The sequence below is a fragment of the Ursus americanus genome, chromosome 24, assembly GCF_024610735.1.
Source record: "Ursus americanus isolate L20-20 chromosome 24, mUrsAme1.1.p, whole genome shotgun sequence".
NCBI classification, from domain to species: Eukaryota; Metazoa; Chordata; class Mammalia; order Carnivora; family Ursidae; genus Ursus; species Ursus americanus.
The window spans coordinates 12,576,339-12,597,030 of record NC_142150.1 but is presented as its reverse complement, the minus strand read 5'-3'; the positions used below and the strand labels follow the sequence as shown (position 1 = coordinate 12,597,030).

At 38.0% G+C, this 20,692-nt stretch overlaps 1 protein-coding gene across 1 annotated transcript in view; it reads right to left on the bottom strand.

The window, feature by feature from the left end:
• LUZP2 (leucine zipper protein 2) overlaps positions 1-17,529 on the bottom strand; it is a 464,145-nt gene extending 446,616 nt beyond the window's left edge. Inside the window, exon 1 of the mRNA XM_087855355.1 lies at positions 17,247-17,529. Coding sequence (XP_087711481.1) covers positions 17,247-17,308 — 62 coding nt within the window. The 5' untranslated portion in view covers positions 17,309-17,529. The remainder of the gene's footprint in view (positions 1-17,246) is intronic.
• Positions 17,530-20,692: the final 3,163 nt, after the last annotated feature.

The window sequence follows — 20,692 nt, the reverse complement described above, 5'->3', positions numbered from 1 at the left end:
AATACAACTGTACCACAGAGACACACCTACCTTGAGGCAGGGGCCATTCTGTTTTTACCTGCATGTCAGACAGACACATGGTTGCTGCCTGTGGGGGTGAGAGGCAGAGGACATAGGGGTTCATTAAAGGAGAGGGTGCATACTACCCAGTGGTGGGAGGAGGCCAAATTAGACATAGGGGAGTTGGCGGATGGGGGAGAAAATACATAACACCAAGGGGGAGGAGGAGGAACCCTACCAGGGGACATTAGAAATGTGAAGAGGTGCTGCTGACTGACAGAGTGAATAAAACTCAGGGCTGGGGGAAGAATCTCCTTGTGCTCAAGACCATTTTTGTGGAGGTAAGTGTTTGTTAGCCAGTGGCAGCCAAAAGAGCAACTGACAAAAAGGGGAACTCCTAGTGATGAGAAGCTGGCCTAGGCACCTTGAAGATCCTCCACAGTCTCTAAATTCCATTACACTATGTCGCTTCTTCCACAAGCCAGAATGCTGGATGTTGAACTGAATTCATACCCTGCCAACTTCCCGGAACATGTCCTCCCTATGTTATTCCCCTGCTTGAGGCCTTGTAATCCTATCCTCCTTTTATGGAGGTAGAAACTTAACGTTGAGGACTTTTTGAGCCACCCATACCCTCAGTGATCGGAATTCCCCATCCTAATACAGGCAAGACTGTATGGTTACTATACAATTTCATACAAGGCTGAAGATACTGCATGCATGTGCCTGCTCACAGGCAGATCTGTCTCATTTCCTTGTAAACACGGTAAAATGTCATAGCCTTATTTGAAAATTGTAAAAATGTGTTTGTAGATAGTGATAATACATTAGTTATATATAAACTCAATATAGAATTTGCTGGGGCTACTCAAGTTACCTAAGATTCATTTATGTAACAAATTTTAATCCAAATTTATATAACAAAAAAAAGGGGATTTATTTTTATTTTTATTTATTTTTTTAGTATGGAAGATAGGTTTGCCCATCTATTTCCCTTCTTACTGTTCTGCTTATACTCCATGGAGTCTGAATATTATTATTAATTATTTTAATCTTAATGCCTTTACACATTGCTGTTCTCTTCCTGGAATTTATTTTTCTAAGCAAAATTTCTGCCTAAAACATCCCTCTAAGTGTTGAAAACCCCCCAGCAAAAAGAGACATTGATTTCTGTGACATCTTCCACAGCTCTCTCCTATTCCCAAAGGTAGGAATCTTTACTCTTCTGCTTGGACCATGGTGTCCTTCACATTCCATAAAGGGTCCATTTCTTATGCATCTGAGTTTCCAAGCAATTAACATTATTTCTTGGCATTTATCAGTTTCTTAGTAAATATTAACTAGTAAATATTAATTGAATCAATTTGCATGTCCTTCTTTGCTATTAAACCAACCAGTTGTCAAATTATTCCTCTTGCTGGTTCTCAAAGTGTCATTTATAGCTCAAGATCCTTGGGTTCAGGAAATTAAACCTCTCCAGAAGGAGGAGAATACATTATAGAAGATGTGGCCTCTCCAGCATTAACTATCCGCTTCCATCCTCTTACCACACACATCGGGGGCTACTGAGCGCAGTATGGGATTCCATGACCTAATCCAGGGGAGGGGGAAAAAAAAAAATCTCTGGATGAACATACATCCTCTGTAACAGAGGCCCTGGCTTAACTGGGTGAATTTCCAAAAAGTTATGACTGGCTTCCTGGCTCTAGTCTTTGCTCGGAAATCTGGGAATAGCAACTAACTGATATCCCAGCATCCTTCAGTTGCAAGCCCTCGAGCTCAAATCAGCAGAAAAGGCTTAGTGATAGTGATTGTTACAAATTTTGGTCTTACTAATAGTTCATTCACTCCCCATTTTGGAACACCCGACCCAAAGTCATAGGAAAAGTCAGCTTTTATGTTTATCTCTAATGAGCTTGAGCCTGTCTTATCCAATCCTTGGTTTTATGAATTTGGCTTTCTCTGAGCTATGCATTCCAACAGAGCTGTTTTTCATCTGAGGGGCTCACTCCAACAGCATTGCTTGCTCCAACACCAGTGGGGAGAATTCTTTAAAAAAAATGGTCCTGGTAATTAGTTTCGTGTAATACTGCTGTGTTATCATAACCTCATCTCTTTATCCTTGAGAGAACAAAAAACAAAAAATGCTCAAAACCTGACCACAAAATTATATTAATAATTTTCTTTATATAAACAACATAAATCCAGCTGGCTCTCTATAAAGAAGGCACCACACCATCCCCCACGAAATGAAATTCTGAATTGTCCAGTGGGGAGTTGGGCTGGAGGGAGGCAGGGGCCTGATCTGGTTATGTGCTTGCCCCCAATACCACTGTGTGCCTCCCTCATTCTTGCTGCAGCCCCGCGCAGCTACGTTCTGAGCTCCCCTGAAATGGGGGGACTATTTGTTGAGGGTGGCTCACGTATAAGGCAAGCACACTTACTCTGAATCCATTCTTCTCATGTCACTACACCCCGTTTCACTACGGATGAGGAATAAGGGACTCATCATCACCGACGACTTATCTCCCTCTTTCTGCCACTTTGGCTTATATGTCCTTTTTATTGCCAGGAGAAAGCAAAACAATCCAGAAATATAGTCCGTATTCAGCGAAGGATTTCTCTCCCATCAATCCAGACTCCTCTTCCACAAACTCAAGCTCAACACCAGTGATGCATCACCGGAGTTAGCTGATGGGCACTGTGCTCACTAGTTATCCTTAAAACATTCTATTATCCAACGATCTGTCTGCCCTTCATCCCCCCAAACCACTGTGCTTATGACAACACACAGCCAGGGAATCCTGACAGTATTTACAGTATGTTCTCTACGTGCGCACATCAAAACACTGAATCAATTCCATTCTCACTTACCTCCACTTATTGTCTAGCAACTCTTACTTTCCTAGCCTATCACCTTTTCATCACTTTTTTTGGGATAAACACTCTGTACATTCAGCGCCTGAAAGGTTACAGGTAGACAAATGTTGGTGGTTTCCTGAAAGAGCAGTTCACACATTTCTGCCAGAATTTGGCCGTTGTTTGTTACTAATGAGATTCATCCATTCATCTTCCATGGTGCAACCTAGGCTTTGGAATCAGAGTCTAGGGTCTCAATCCTGGCCCTGCAACTTAGTCGTCACTGTAAGGGATGATGAATAGAAAGAGCCACAGACAAAGCCATATGGGATTTGTATTATATAGGTCATGAGTATATTAAAAAAAAATAATAATCTGTACACTTTTAATTCTTTAAACAGTCACAAAGAAACAGGATCTAAAAGTGGCTACTGATAAATTTGTATTTTCTTAATATCTGAAAATACTTTAAGATACAGTTGTTGGCTTAAAACAAGTCTCATCCATTTCTTTCTCTTACTCACTACACTGATTATAAAAAGAAAACTTTGCCAAAGATTACTACAGAATTATGACTAACCATCTTATGACTCCACAGATTTTTCTTTCATGTACAGATTTTTTTAGCTCAGATAAATTCAAATCTTTTATGCATTCAAAAGCAGGCCAACATGGCTCCATTTCTGGTTATTTTGTATTTTTGGTCATTTGGTTGTCAGCCAATACAATTTTCATTCTTTTAAAAGAAGTTTGTGATGATAGCTTGTCTCCAGCAATTGAAAGAAAATCATGTTAATCTCTCTCAAGCAACAAAAATAAATAAATAAAAATCATCACCTATTTTGTTAAAATAATAAAGAAAAAGAGAGACATTGTAAAACTATGCCAGAAAGCAGAAAACACTAGTACCAGAAAGTAAAAGACCCATTTTGACAAGCCAAGATATATTTATTATACATAAGCTAATGCTGACCTTAGTAGCAAGTGTTAGAAAGGAACTAAGAACTTGAACTCACTGAGGTTTTTTGTTTTTTTTTAAACGTTTACACTTGTGTTAAAGAACATTTTAGACATCTGAAACAAAAACCGCCATAATTATTAATTTGTAATTTTTTAAGAACGTTTTATAATGATTAGGTAAGCTCAAGATCATGATGATGGTGTTCTCAATTTTTATGAAAGACTGATGCTGGATTGCCAATAAAAACATGCAAAGTCGTCTTCTTTTTTTTTTTTTTTTTTCCTTTGTCTTAGTGTGCTATTAAGTAGTTGCACCTGTTTTTGGTAAGTTACTTGATATCTAGGAGCCTAAATTCATACATTCGTAAAACTGAAGGGCTGGGCAGAAAGACCCATTGAGATCTGAAATATGATTTAAGAGGTAATAGGTTATGAAGGTGGAGCCGTCATGATGAGATTAGTGCCCTTAAAAGAAAAGACACAAGAGTGTGTGCCCTCTCTCACTGCTCTCCACCCCACAGGGACTCCACTCACGGGACCAAAAAGCAGGCTCTCACCAGACACTGGATCTGATGCTATAAAAGTGGAACTCAAGAGCCTCAGGTATGGGCCCCCTACCGACAGGAGTAACAGCCTCCCCATTTTTATAAAAAGGGGTTGTTATTAATTGCTGCATGGGTCATGTGAAAATATATAAGCATGTATGAAAATTAAAATTTAAGTAGTATAAAAATGGGGCACCTGGGTGGCTCAGTAGGCTCAGTGTCCTCAGGAGCCTGTGTCCTCAGCTGTGCGCAGGCAGCCTCTGTCAAATCAATTTTTAAAAATCTTTAAAAATAAAAGTATAAAAATGTCAGACATGTCTTCCTCACATGATGCCTACTTTCCCTTTAAATCTGTCCTTTAGAACCCTTTTAATATGTCCCTCGAGTAAAAGAGTATGTAGAGGAAATGGGTACATTTTTCAATTTTCAGGTCTAATTCTCCTTATGGAAGAAAGTAGACATAGAGGAATTACTACAGTGATGAATGGAACTAAACTAACAGCAGAATGCTACTAAATAAAGACTATTTTTAAGAATAGGTTTTCAGAAAACTTTAAAAGATCTACGTTTTTTACATGATTAAAATTATATATATATATATATTGTAATATACTATATATACTATAAAGCACGTTATTCACATGCATAAATACAGGTACATACATACCTATACGTGCATATACATACATACATCTTGATTTTGATGTGAAATCAAGCCATTTTTTAAAGACACCAATTTTGAGATGTGTCAGTTTTTAAAGGGGTTAAATCTAGACCCAGAGAGGATTGTACCGCACTTTGTACTTCACAGTGCCATCTTCTGACGACCAGTGGAAGTGTAGTTTCAGTAAACCACCAGCACATAAGCCTCCTAAGCAAAATCTGACTTCTTCTTAGGTTAGTCTTCAAGATAGACTGAGTTCAAATGATGAGTCTGTTGCTTTTCACATCTTTGAAACCAAAGGTGATATTACTTGAGACATGGGGAGGTTATGAGGGTTTGCTTATAAATGCGGCATAATCTGCGCACTGAATCCCCCAGGTCGGAAATCCCTGTGCATAGAACACAAGTCCCCTTTCCTACACTAGTCTGCGTTAGGTTCTCAACAGCTGTTTCTGAGCTACTTCCCAAATGCCTGACACCACAAATTCCAGTGTTAGCACTTTTTGTCTGAGAAGCCTGACCATAAGGCATATGCCTAATAAATGATGGGTTCAAATTCCATCTCTACGTTTTAGTAATTTTGTAACCTTAGAGGTATTAACTTCTCTAATCCTTAATGTTCTAATCTGCAAAATACCTTCATAAGGTATGGAAAAGCATTAAATAAAGTTACCCTGGAGAACTGTGTAGCACAATTCTTAAAACAAACAAACGAGCCTTTAATCACTGTTATAGATTTTAAAAATTAAATTATGAGTCTGAGAAGTTGAGAGCACTACCCAGGACCACTTAGGTAGAAGGTGCTGAACTTCAATCAGGTCAGTCTGATTTCTACCACGTGTTCCTAAGACCCACGGTTAAAATTTGGATGCGTTTGGGACTCAGGCAGTAGAACACTGTAGTTCATTGGTTTTGACTTTGGAAAACAATATCCACAAATAAAGACAATATTAAATAAATATGATTATTTTCTTTCACAATGAGAACAAAATACACATTATATTTTTTAAGTTTTTTTTTTGTTTTGTTTTGTTTTGTTTTGTTTTTTGAGAGAGAGAGAGCACACGAACAGGGGCAGAGGGAGAAGCAGGCTCTCTGCCGGGCAAGGAGACCAATGTGGGGCTCGATTCCAGGACTCTGGGATCACGACCCGAGCCAAAGGCAGACACTTAACTGACTGAGCCACCCAGGCGCCCCGAAATACACAATATTTTAGTTAGAAACTTAGTTGTGAGCTCAGGGGATTCCGGAGAGGACATTTTTCTTTCCTTCTTTCACTATGTAAATCAGAACCCACAGATGAGAGAGACACAAGCTGACACGGGCTCCTTCCAGGGCTTTACATCGCACGCTAGGAGGCGCTGTAGCATAGTAATTAAGAGCATGGGCTCTAGTGCCATTTGGCATTTGAATTTAGAATCCACTTAACCAGTTTACAACCTTGGCCAGGTAATCTAATCCCTGTGTGCCTTAGTTTCCACATGTATAGACCAAAGGCAACATCAGTAACCACATCACAGGTTTATTGTGAGGCTTAACCTGGTTTAAAGTACTCTATAATAGTGATTATGCATTATTGTATCATCTTTTGATTCCTTTGTTCTTCTAGGAGAACTAAAACTGCAGAAAGGAAAAGAACGGACACAATATGGCTAACATGGCTGCACATTCAGCTTAATCCAGAAAATGAATCCAGAAAACTGTTTTTCCGCATCATGAAAAACCAAGTGCTGCTAAGGCAGGTGGTGGAATGTGTGTGTGTGTGTGTGTGTGTGTGTGTGTGTGTGTGCGCGGGTGGGGGGTGATCAAAACATTTTTCTCAGGCTAAATATTACTTCTACTTCATCTGAAAACTGATTTCCTGCCCCAAGTAGAAAACAATCAGCATTTGTAGAGCCTCATGCAGATCTTGGTTTTCATTGCATCTTTGTCATATAACTTGAGCAATAAACACGGGGCAGGAAGTGGAGTTATGTTTTCATTCTTTTCAGTTTCTAAATAGTGTATGGTCCCTGTTAAATCCACTAATACAGTTTTGTTTGACTATTTTCTCCACCCTTTGCAGCCCTCTGCAATTTTTTTCTTTTTAATGAGGCAGGGAATTATTCTCATGTAACTTGACTGATAAATGCAGCCTCGTATATAAGAAGATACGTAGTTATTAAATTTATATACGTGTAGGGACACCTGGGTGGCTCAGTCTGTTAAGTGTCTTCCTTCAGCTCAGGTCATGATCCCAGGGTCCTGAGACTGAGCCCCATAATCTGGCTCCCTCCTTAGCAAGGAGCCTGCTCTCCCTCTTTTTCCTGCTGCTCCCTCTGCTTGTGCTCTCTGTCAAATAAATAAATAAATCTTTAAAATATATATATATATATATATATATACATGTAAAAATAGGCAGAATTTTTTTGCCAAAACATCACCGTATTTCCATCATCCTGACTTCAGCTGCAATGTGCATGTTGAATAAATGCCAAAGGTTTCAAAGTGTTCTAGACTCTATAGTTCTCAAATATTGGACCAGTGACTTCAAAGCTTTCCTGTGCATTGGAAGCACCTGAGGTCCAGGTTAAAATGAAAATTCCTTGGCCACTTAACTTCTTCAGGAAATCTAATCTAGTAAGTCTAAGGGTAAGGATCATGAAGCTGCCTTTTTACAAGCTTCCCAGGGCATTCTAATTTAGGTACACTGAGGAATATACTTTGAGAAACATTGACCTAAAGACTGTTTTCTACATAGGAATAGGAGTATTAGCTGACAAACTCTTGTATTTATTATAAAGCCTTCAATTTGGCTGGTCTTCAAACTAATGAATTTCTTGGGCTGGTTTAAGAAGTTATTTTTTAATAGCAGATTGTTTTTATCTTTTTATTTTTAATATTTTCTAATTGAGGTGTACTTAATATATAACATACTAGTTGCCGGTGTAATTCTAAGAATATTTTTCATGTAGCCTGTCCCACCTCATGTAAACAGTTATTTGTCAGCATGGTTTAGTTTTGGCATTCTTATTTGTATCATACATTATTTTTCTTCATCGTGTATTTATTCAGAAATTAACTCCTATGGCCAGTGCTATAGATTGATTCATAAAGCAATTTTCAGAATAAAGGGGTTCAAATCTAACTACTTCCTAGCTGGGAGAATGTAGGTTAATCATTTAATGAGTCCGAAACTCAGTCTCCCTCAAGATATAGGTGTGTAAGTAAAATGGGTTGCAAAGAAGGGTTAAGTTAAGAGAAAGCAAGCATCTAGCACACTTTCAGGTAATTAATTAGTCCTCAAAAATATTGGCTGAATCTGTAACTTACATGTTGTATCAAAGGGCCAACTGAAAGAAAGATACATACAACACACAAAAGGGATCTGATACCTTTCAATATTTTTCTAAATTGTAGTGTCAGAAAAAGAAAAGTTTGCCCTATTTTCATATGAACTTATTTGTAGAATAAGCTCACATTTCACTCTGTGGCATCTGAAGGAAAAAGCTACATGCTCTCAACAATACAAAGCTTCCTCAACCATCTCTGCTTCTTGCCAACATGTCACTTCAATTTTTCATGCATTGTCTTGTTTCTTTTATAATTGTCTTTTTTCCCCCTCTCTTTCCTGCCCAATGCAAATGGCTTAGTTCACTGTAAAGACAACCAATGAATGACTGCAAGCATTAGAAAAGAGAATTTTAAAAACAAAATAACAATAACAGAAAAAAAAACAATGAAAACAGGAAGGCTAGTAATCTGGTACTTTCCTCTCCACTGCCACCATCTCTGTCCACGCATACAGAATTCAGAGACCTAGTGTGTTAGGTTTTTTGTTTCCATTTGCCATCCCAGCCCCTTCTCCACCATTTTGCAGAGGCCATGACCAACCTTACCCCATGTGAGAACACAGAATGATTAGAGTCCATAACCCTCGACTCGTCAAAAAGGCTTGCAGCTGTTATGCTGTCCTAGTTTAAGATAGACCTCTCTGGTTCTCTCATCTTCAGGTAAAATTGAAAAATGAACTTTCTTTAAAGGCATTAACATATTATGGTAATATAATTTTAATAACTATATTTAATGTTTAACTATTGGCAACATAATTTAGAGCTTTCAGACCCAAAATAGAAGCATACTTGTTTTTCTTATTTTTTTCCTTGAGGAAGTTGCAGGTGTTTAAATCAATGTTGCTAACTGGGATTGGTTAGGATGTCACAGAATTGGCTTTTACTTTGGTCTCAAATTATTTGCATGAATTTAGAAGGAAAATATACAGTATTTCCATTCAGTTTTATCATCTGTGATAAGCAAAGATGGGACTGATCTCCAAAATCTCTTCACCAATACTTCTGTCTTGTCCACACCAGCCTGAGATGTATGTTGATGAAGGACAGCTCTTTTTGAAATGAAAGTACACTCTGGTAAGGTAAAATTGCTCTAATCCCTTTCAATCAGATAAGAATGGAAATATATTGAGTTGAATTTCTCTGTTCTAGACACTATTCTTTTTACACATTAGCTTATTAAATACTCTTAAATCAGAGATGCATTGTTATCACTTTTTTTTATTGATGAGGAAAATGTGGCTTAGAGCTGTTAATTGACATTAAATCATGTAGCTAGTGAGGCTAATCCAAAGTCTGAGTTCATATTCTTTGAATTTAACCCATATGACAGGGCAAATACTTCCTGTAAACCCTGCTCACTTAAGTGCTTCCGCTCAGAGTGTTCTGAATATTAGTTTGAAGGGCAGGAAATCAGAAACCCTAATAATCCTCTGGAGGATAGGCAGGAGGAAGTCACATCCTCTATTAGGACATGAGATGAAGGCTGGTCCAGAACCTGCAATAGCTGCTACCAATACCTTAGTTCAGCTGCAAGGACTATTTTGGAAGATGGCAAGTTGTTGCATGTTTTAGCTTCCATTTTTCCCCCAAGGATCAATCATTGGGCTCAATTCCTTCACTGTCTACCCCCAGCAAAATCTTATCAGAAAATAAATATTATGATTTTGGCTATACCAATCAATTCACTTCAGGAATTTATTTTGATTTTTAATAAAATCATTAAATGTTGGTTGCTTAAGATATCCAATATAAAATCAACACACTAAATTGTAATCTCTACCTATAGTAATAGCTGACATGGCTTAGTACAGCTATGTGCACTGACAAAGCACTTTAGTACATTTTCTTTAATCCTAAAAACCCTAAATGATGGACATTATTATTTTCCATTTTATAGATGAGAAATTAAAGTCTGAATGGTTAAGAAACATATCCAAAGAAAAGGAGCTTGTGATATGTACATGCAGGATAAAATCTATGACCACCCGACCTTAAAAATGCTATATAAGTTACTCAATGGCCATGATGAAAATGTAGACACACATAAACCAAACAAAATGTATGCTCACCATAAAGCTCATGTGAACATATTTGGGAACTCATCTTTGTAAGATAGTTGAGTATGTTTCCCATTGAACAATACCACAGAATTACAGCATAGATTTACCAGGAAAGGAATATAAAAACAAATGCCTAGCTAGAACTACATTTATAGGAAATAGTTTCAATGAAAAGATCCCAAAGGCACTAACGATATCACCTCACAACAGAACTGAAAAATCAACAGGAACCATTAGAGGTGTGTTGCTTGAGAGGTAAATTGTGTGCAAAGGTGAGAACTCATTAATGACTGTTTTGGGTTTTGAAAATGACCTGGAATCTCTTTTTAAGCCAGCTCACTCTTCAAAAAACAACTGAATATAGACAAATAAATGGTGTTCAACTCCGCATTGCTGTGATTTCCTTTGACAGTATAGCCCGTTGTTCTATCATGAGTATATGTGCTCAGAGGACGTTTTAGAACTACTTCGTACTCCACAGTAACTGGAATAATTCTGGATATATTGTAGGGACCAACTACACAAATATGGTTTGATTACAGAGGAGCTATGCCATGGAAAGCAGTCACATGATAGAACAGAAAGAATATTGGGGAAAAGTTTAAGTCCTTGTTCTGGTTTCCCTTTGTGGCCTTAGATGAGTCTGTCACTTTGGACCTCACTTTTCTCATCTCTAAAATGAAGGGCTTTAGACTAGAATGCAACCTTATATTCACAGTATGTTTCCCAATAACAAACTCTTTAAAGTACACTCAAAGAGATTAAAACACTTGAAAGCAACACCAAACAAGTCAGACATAATTGCAATGCAATCACTACCTATGGTATAACGATGTCTCCTAGCGTTTATGAAAGCATTCTCAGAGCACACTGTTTACTTGGTTGACCTTCAGCTTGTATTTGAACATGATGGTTTATTTTGATTATTTTTTTTTTTGCCTCCTATAATTATGAAGCAAAGTTCGTAGATGTCCCAGTAAACGTGTCCTTTTTTTGATGCAGACTTAACATTACCTATGCTTTATATCTCCCCATAGCAGCAAATCATACTTTTCTATGATTCACTACATTAACAGACATCAACACATGTTCACATACACACAATAATCTACGGTAAAAAAAAAATTTTTCATTTAATCATCAGAATTTCTTGGCAAAACTATGAAAATTTTATGATAAAATACATGCAAACTAATTGAAATTAGATGACCTCTAAAGTCATTTTCAAAATTAGCTTAGGGATAACGCTTTCATGTGATGATTCTTCAGACATAGTTGAGTTTCTTCTATATCACTGGTTTTCAAATTGTTCTCAATAGTAAAAAAAAAAAAAATCTGCGTTACATATTTAGGAAAATTAAAAGAAAATGTATTTCATAGATTGTTAACAGATTATGAAATCAACTGATAAGTAGAAAATAAAATTGTAGAACCTTTTATATCACTCCTGCTTATGCACTTTTAAAGCATCCTTTTATTGACACCTGTGCTCTTGGCTTTGATTTGATATTACGTATGTGCTATACATACAATTAAATTTTAAATAGATATACAGGTAGCTAAATATGTACTTTTGTGCTAAGTCATATTCTATATGATAACACAATTTTTCATGGTGTTTGCCAAAGTGCACAGCACCACCCAGGCACTTTGCCACCAAAACACTTTTGAAAGACCAGACTAGTAACAAGGTAACCCTCATTACTTCTATTGCTTTCTCTCTTCTTTGCCAATATTTTCTTTTAGACAAGAACTGTAATTCTTTTTAATTTTCTGTCATTCAACTGACTTGTATCCAATTTTCACCTATTTTTCTAGGTCTTGATCAATCACAGATACAAACATTTTGTGAGTATAATCAAAGTAACAACCAGGCTAAGCCCTGGTTGATCACTTACTATGTCCCAAGAAATATGCAAGCTCTTTTCCTAAATAAACGCATTCATTCAGTCCTTATATCTTTGGTGGTTTCTACAGGTAGTCTTATTTTCTTCATCAGAAAACTAGATAGGATAAGCAATTTACCTAACATCACATGGTTAGCAAGTGCCGCGGGATGCTAAAGTTTATTACAAAATATTCCTTCTCTCACTGTCCTTGAAAGTGGAAGTTACTCCTGATACTTCCTCAGTGGCATTATTCACTGTTTTCTCTGTTCATATCTAGAACTTTAAAGTGTTTGTTGCTATTTATCCAATTTTGCCTTACCACTATTTCTGTACATGACTAGATTATGAAGACATGCATCTGTAACTAATATCTTACTGTCCTGATGCCTGACACATTGCAGGCACACATTGCAGGTGTGATAATGAAAACATCTCAGACAACTTCTAAAGGCTATGAAGTTCGAATGGATTTTTTTTTTCTTTGCTGGAGAAGAAAACGTAATATTAAATATCTGTTTAATCAGGTTAAATGATTTAGCCATATTTATTAAAGGGATTTCCTTTAGAGGTCAGTCAAAAACAGGCTCTCAAGCACACGTACCACACACAAGTGCTCTCATGACACTCTTGTGAAAACACTGTATCATTACAATCACATACCCCACAGTGGTGTCAGTGATTTTTGCTTCCTGGTGTGTAGGTTAAATTCCTCCTTCCAATTGCATGGAGTTTGGTCTGGGACAATTGTGATCAAATCATAAATGTTTGAGGGGTCTCTTATTAGTCATGAGTGGAATTTAACCCATAAATATAACCCATAAATAAGTCATTTTAAAAATTGCCATTGGAAATAGGCAACTAAGGTCCAGAATTGAAATTTGGAAAGTCAAAAATTTGCTTGTTAATATCTTCTTAGCCTATGTACATAGGGCCATATAAAAGTGTGTGTGGCAAGACTCACTCTATGTGGGGCTTGGGAAAACAAACCCACAATTACCTAATATCAACCTGGGGGTGGGTGGGTGTTAAGGAAGACTGCTTCCTACATCAAATTTATTTTCTTAATTTTTTAAAAAGGTGCTTATTGTGATTCTAGTCTTTATCCTATTAATCAGTTTAATTCTGAGGTTAGATTAAGGCACAGAGCAAATAAGAGCCTAGAGCATCTTTAATATATAGTATCATCTAAAAATAGATTCCAAAGTGAACATGTGGTATGACTGCTGATCAGAGGGCCCAAGAGAGACCTCTAAGGTGACTCCTATAGGGAGGACTCTAAGCCACCATCTGCTTAAAGTTCTTGCTTGATGGAAAACCACCAGAAGTCAGTAGACCTTCATTCCTCCCCTGCCATGTTTCTCTCCCCATTAAGTCATTTAAAACTCAATAAACCAAAGGCATCAAGAGTAGAATCACAGCATAAAGGAACAGAGGTTCAGCAGACTAAAGCACAAGCCTTCTCCAGCACTCCATGGGTCCCTTTTCACCAAGAACTTCTAAAGATTTTTTCACCCTACTATTCCTTTCAATACCTATACTACTTCTTTCTGAAGTGAATTGCTGGCTGCCTTGGAATAGCAATTTAATACTTCTACAGAGGGAAGCTCTTTAAAAAGTAGAGTCATTCTACTCTAAAACTATTAAACCAACATATGTTTGCTTTCTTTGACCACATTTATTTGTGCACAGGTTAAATGGGTTTCCGCATTAGCTTCGTAATTTAGAACATTAACTTGATGTTTTGAATTTGTATGTACTTTCTAAACAGGAGGGACAATATACAGAAAATTAAAGTTCTCTTTTTAACTCTACAGGGTTTACATAACCCCATAAAGTTACCCCAGTAAAACAATTCTTGCTTATTGTTGATGGTGAACATTTAACTTTTTTTTCCAAGACAAAGTAACTGAAATGTTGTTCACTATGGTGAAAATGATGGAATTTTTGGCCTTCAGCATCTAAAGTTGTTACAAAAATGTGAAGACGAAGAGCAAACGAAAACAGAAAGCTATCCAAAAAAATTCATATTTAAAAGGCAAAATTGTGCCTAGGTGGCACAGCGGTTAAGCATCTGCCTTCGGCTCAGGGCGTGATCCCGGCGTTATGGGATCGAGCCCCACATCAGGCTCTTCCGCTATGAGCCTGCTTCTTCCTCTCCCACTCCCCCTGCTTGTGTTCCCTCTCTCGCTGGCTGTCTCTATCTCTGTCAAATAAATAATAAAATCTTAAAAAAAAAAAAAAAAGGCAAAATTGTTTAGGGTTTTCATCTCTGTGGATAGGAAACTATTATATAGTAACAATCTTTCCCTACATGCAACATGTGTTTTAGTGAACACATTCCTTTAACTATAAAACAAAACTAAACTTTAGGCCGCTTGGGAAGATAATAACAGTGTGGTATTAAAGGGCTATGCCCAGAGAAAGGGATGTTGAAACAAATACAATTTTTTTTTGCATTAAGAGTCTCAGATCCACATTCATAACACTTTAAAAAGAATTTGGTGATAAAAGTGATACCATCCAAAGGCTATAAGAATATCTAGTAACTGCCACTGTTTGCTAATGCTTTCACATGATTTAAGCATGTGAAATGCCACTTGCTTCACACGGAAAAGCACTGACTAAGTAACACATCTTTGGCTAGAAAACCCACTGTCACAGGTGCTCATGGCTGAGCTACAGTTTTCTTTTTTCTTTTTTTTTTTTTTTTTCTCAGCAGGACAATAAACTCACCTCTACTAATGCAACTGTTCTTACAAACCTGTTTAGTTGAGGTTCTAGTCTGCACATGGACCATATACCTACAAGAAATCTTACCTATCACAAAGAGAATGGCCTTCTGTTAGAAACCATTAAAACATCTCTTCTTGCAAAATGACATATTTGATAGTACGATATTCATTGTCAAATCTGCTGTCACAAGGTAATCTGGATATCCAGTAAAATAAGTTAGTACAGAGTAATCACAAGACAGGGCACTGATTATGAAAAGTTTCACTTTCTATGAAAAGTTTCACTTTTTTAAGCCCAACATGCCCTTTCTGTTGAGCTGCAAAAAGGAAAATTTAAAGACCTGACATAAGTTTTTACATACAAACGACAATGCAGAAGTTTCATATCTAAACTAAACTAGGAATGACTAATTCTAATTTTTGTTGTAATAAATGTGTTGGATATTTAAAAATTTTATCCTAATAAAAATTAACACTTCCGTAAAAGGAAAGATGATGGCTCTTTGTATTATGTAACCAACACTAAAACTTTAGAAGCTAGAGACTATCAGCTTCCTGAGCCACTTAAATGATAGCATCCTTAAGAAGCAAATGTACTTTTAGAACACTAGAGATTTTCACTGTCTTTAAAAATCATTGTGGGCTGGATTTCTATTGTTTAAATATTTATTATTTTGTGCATATGATGACAGGCACCTACTTAAGTGTCCAAACTTTGAGAATTTCTTTTTTCTAGAAATCACAATTATTAAACTACAAGAGTTCAGAGTAAATGGCAAGACACTTAAAAAAGATGACTGATGTACACTTTACATTGAGTCATTTAGAGTTAACCACAAATACTAAAATGGGTTCTGTAATTGGAGCAAGTTACTATAATACTGGGAAACAAAGTGATTTTAAAACCATCTGCATTTTGTGAACCGAAGTGACAAAGCAACCCTTAGAAAAATTAAGATATATATATATCTCATATTCCATTTTAGTCTGGGAAAGTCACCTGGGCTTTGTCTGAAAGGAAAGACTAAGTTTATGAACAATTAGGGCTAAATCAAAGAGTCCTCACTCTAAAAGGAAAGTCTGGTTAGAAGAGTCTAAAAGAGGATGTATAGATTAGGAATGGAATCAAGAATTTTACTGCCTCATTTTTATAGATAATGAGTTTTCTTCATTCTTAATTTCAGAATTTGATATAACCCTGCTTCCCCTCTTCATTTTCCATCAGATGCACAATCAGATAACGTTTCCATTCACAGAGATTTGAAACGATCCTCATGCTGCGAGGGTTATTTTATTTTATAGTAGCCAAGGGAAAGAGGTTGCTGCCAATATGATGTTAAGGGCATACAGAATAAAGGCTCAGTCCCGGGCAATGAAACAGACCACCTTTGTGTTTCTCTTGAGGAAGAAGAACGCAAACCCATCACCAACTTTGGGACTTGATCAACAGTGGGGAGTCACAAAACTCTTTTCAACCACTGCATTTTAAACCTCCACTAAAAATAGCTTCTCTGTGCTGGGGCTTAAAGTCCCATCTGTGGCCAGTGACAGAGTACAGTACTTAATTGTTTCTGACTAGGGTCTCTGCATCAGCACTCTGAGAGTGTTTTCTAACTTTTAATCGCCTTGTGTATTCTTTAATTAGACCTGTTCACAAGACAGCCAAATGAAAATGCCTACCACTAAGCCCACTCAAGACCTTAAAACAGGCCATTTCACAAGTCCAGGAACTTTTATGCAAGGCTTACCATCTTCCGGGATGAATCATTTTTCTCTGGTCCTTGTACCCTAAAATCAGGCACACTTGGAGGAGGTGAGCTCTGTGGCTATTAAGACCGCTGTAATGTAAAGACACTGCCTGGTGACAATTCCCTCCTTGTCTCTCCATTTCCTTTATTTTGGTCTGCTACTGCCTGTTATCCCTAGTAGGAGGACTGGAGGAAAACATGTTTTCTTTGAAAGGGAAAGCGCTTAGTCCTCTCACTGGTAAGAACACTAAGACTTTCTCTAAGGGCTAGGATAACTAGAAAAGGGCTCTACTCTCCCGGAAGGATTTCAGAGCCCGAAACACAGAGGCACCCTTTAACTTAGGCGGGAGATGCAAACAGCTGAAATGTCTGTCCTTGACCCCCACAAGTGACCTGCCGTAGGACCAACCCACCGGCAGCGCCCCTTGGCTCGGGTCACTCACGCTCCCGGACTCACCTGGTGCTGAGGACCAGCGCCGGCAGGAGAGGCAGCAAGTAGTGCGCGGGGCTGAATTTCATGCTGTCGCCTGCCGGGGTCCTCCTTTCCTCGCTGCCTTTGCTCTCCCTCCTCCTCCGGGTCCTGTCGCTCCTCGGTGCCCGGCTCTGTCCCCGGCCGGCGAAGAGCCCTCTCCAGCAGCAGACGGAAGGAAACGGACAAACGGACGGACGCCTCGCGAAGGCAGGCACTGTGAGCGGGGAGTATCTTCGGCAGTGATGTCACCAGCGAGGCGAGCCCTGCCCGGGATTGTTCGGCACGCTGCTGCTCCCGAGCCTGGAGGGCGCGTTGTCACTCGCGCTAGAGGCGGCGCGGGGAGAGGGAGGGGTGCCCGGCGACGGCCCGCGCTCGGGTCTACGGGCTGCGCTCACCGGGCTGCACACCCTCCTGGGGCTGATCATTTATTCTCTTTCTCTCAAGGCTGGGGAAAGGGGGGAGGGGGAGGGCGGGGCGGGGGTGGGGGGCGAAGAGAGAAATCTAATCTTCCAGTAATTGAACCTGAGTACTCGGCAGGATGTGCGACAGAATTCACTGGGAAAGACTATCAGACGCTCAGAGTCCCAGGCAGGTGTCCCTCACCTGATTACACAGTGTTTGGGAAAACGTCGCTCTAGAGAGTGTTTAAAATATTCTAATTAGAAATGCATAATGATTAGCCTGATGCAGATGAAAGAAAAGCAGGAGTGAACAGTGTGCACAAACGGACCCTGAGCCCATAATGCTACACTGCAAGCCTCTTAGTCCGTGAACGTGGAAAATAAAGAGGTTTCGGGACATAAGTTAGGACGTCTGCTGCTTCTGGGTTTTGAAGATTCTGGTCTTCTCTCAGTTTCAATCTGTTCCCTAGTACCAGCAGCTGTCAGTGGGGTTGAAGCTGGTGGCCCAATTTCACTCACCTGAAGGGGTCCTTTCCTTCAGGTGAGGAAACATAACTGAGGTATTCATCAAAATGCTAACAGTAATTAACTCAGAGTGGTATCAGGGGGCAGAAGACTGTCATTTTGTTTTCTATATTTTTCAAGTTTTCTATAATAAACATCTGATATTAAGCTTTATTTTGAAAAATTAGTAAAATAAAAATTCTAATGCAAAGTAATATTTTTGTAAAAGCAAGTCTGGAAAACAGCCAACTTCGCTTACTGAGATGTTCAATTCTAGGGTCCTTACAACATGGTTTATTTTTGATCTTCCAGCAGTATTTCTTGGTTAAAGAAATTTAAAAGATTTAATATAAAAAATTTAATTAAAAAAATTTAATTTAAAAAATTTAATTTAAAAAATTAAAGAAATTACATTATTATGTTGATCGCCACCAAAGCCATCCTAGAGAGATATAAATTAATATTGTCCCTATTATAGAAATGAGGTAACTGAAGACCATGAAAATCTAGGCTGGATTTCTTTTTTTAAACAAAGAATTTGATTCTTTTAAATCTTAAGCAAACCCTACTGTTGCCTGGAACATTACACCTAGTACAAAAAAGTCCAGTGACTAACACAAAGCTGATATTCAATAAAGACTGAAGTGTACCAAAGACCCTTGGGGACAAAGGTCAGGTGATCAACAGGAATTCCTATCCAGAGGGTTCAGCTCACATTCCATTTTTTCAGGAGCAACATATTTATAGTAAAATTTAGATGAAACATGCCCTTTAATCTAATTTTGAAACATGTTTTGTAGGAAAAAAATATTATAAAGCTTTATTTTAAAAGGGTACAAGTTTAAAGAATTAACCATCTAATTTACTGATTTGTTTTTGTTCTTGCTTTTTTTTTTTTTTAAGATTTTACTTATTTATTTGACAGAGATAGAGACAGCCAGTGAGAGAGGGAACATAAGCAGGGGGAGTGGGAGAGGAAGAAGCAGGCTCCCAGCAGAGGAGCCTGATGTGGGGCTCGATCCCATAACGCCGGGATCACGCCCTGAGCCGAAGGCAGACGCTTAACCGCTATGCCACCCAGGCGCGCCTTTGTTTTCGCTTTTAATGGGATCGAAGTTTAAGACATTTATACAGAACAGATATTGCTTTAAAACCCCAGACTACTAAAACAGAGGAGTAATAACTTTTGCAAAATACCAGCCCCTTGGACAATACGATTCACAATAGACAGAACTAGGCATATATAAAAATGAATGCACATGTGAATTACATGTCATTTACAAAGAACAATTGCACTACATTCTGCTAAAACAGAACTCTTGACTCCAAAGGAAAATATGTATTTCAGTTTGCTCCTGTCAAAATTATTTAACAATAGATTTCCTGCTCAGTTTGGAAGGTGATCATTTGAGTTACATTCTTAACAAAAACATATGACTACTTGGTAATAAAAAAAAAAAATACATATACTAGGAAATAACACTTGTAGAACCCATTTTTGTTTACATAACATGTTTGCGTTCATTGTCATGTGGCCTTAATTATAGGAATCAAATGTACTAGTGATTTCTATTATCCTCCTCTTCTGCATTTGAGGTGACAGATACAGAGTGGTTAAGTAACTTGCTCAAGGTCATTCCGTTACTTATATAGTGGATAACATTCAAATTCAGTCTGTATCACTTCACAGTTATTTCTTTGAGGGAAATTTTTTTAACACACCTATATAAGAAGAGACATTCTCCAAAATTGTATTACTTTTCATTAGCTGTACAATATAAAACAATGGACAGCTATAGATTGTCAACCAAGAAAGGAGAGTATCAGAATGAACTTTGTTTAGACTGTGTCTCACAGTTAAGCTGTGCCCCCGTATTGGATACCAATAAAGAACCACAAGGTTTGTTGGCCTCTGTGCATTTTCTACAAGCAGAAAAAAGGACATCGAACTTAGAAGGGCATGCAAGCATGAGGTAAGCACATTTGGAAAGTGAGCCTAAGTGAGATTTTGGAAACTCCTGCAGATTTAGAGGATTGAGGTACTATATTCTGAATTCAAGTATAGATCTGCCGCCCAGCAGAAGTCTTTTCTTCTTGGGGAATTACAGGACCGTAAGTCTCCATCACCCATGACACTCTGTCCACACTGTCACAGGAAAACTCAAATCCAGAATTGATTTTATGGCTTCAGAGAATTGGTGTATGAATTTTAAAGATGCAGCAGCACAGACGGCAGTTTCACTTAGCTGAAACCCCTTGTCCTATGCTGAATCCCAACACAGCTCAGTGAAAGTTGTTTGCAATAACTATACCCGAGTCTGGATAAAGGACATCACAAAAGTCAATTCAGTTACAGAGAGAGGCTAGTCTCCATAAAATTCTAGGACTGGGAGATATAGAAGCTATTTTTTAAACAGCATTGAGATACCAAAAACATCACTATTTTAAAGTGTGTAATTCAGTGTGTTTTAAATATACTCAATAAGGTTATGAAATCATCATCATCTAACTCCAGAACATTTTCAT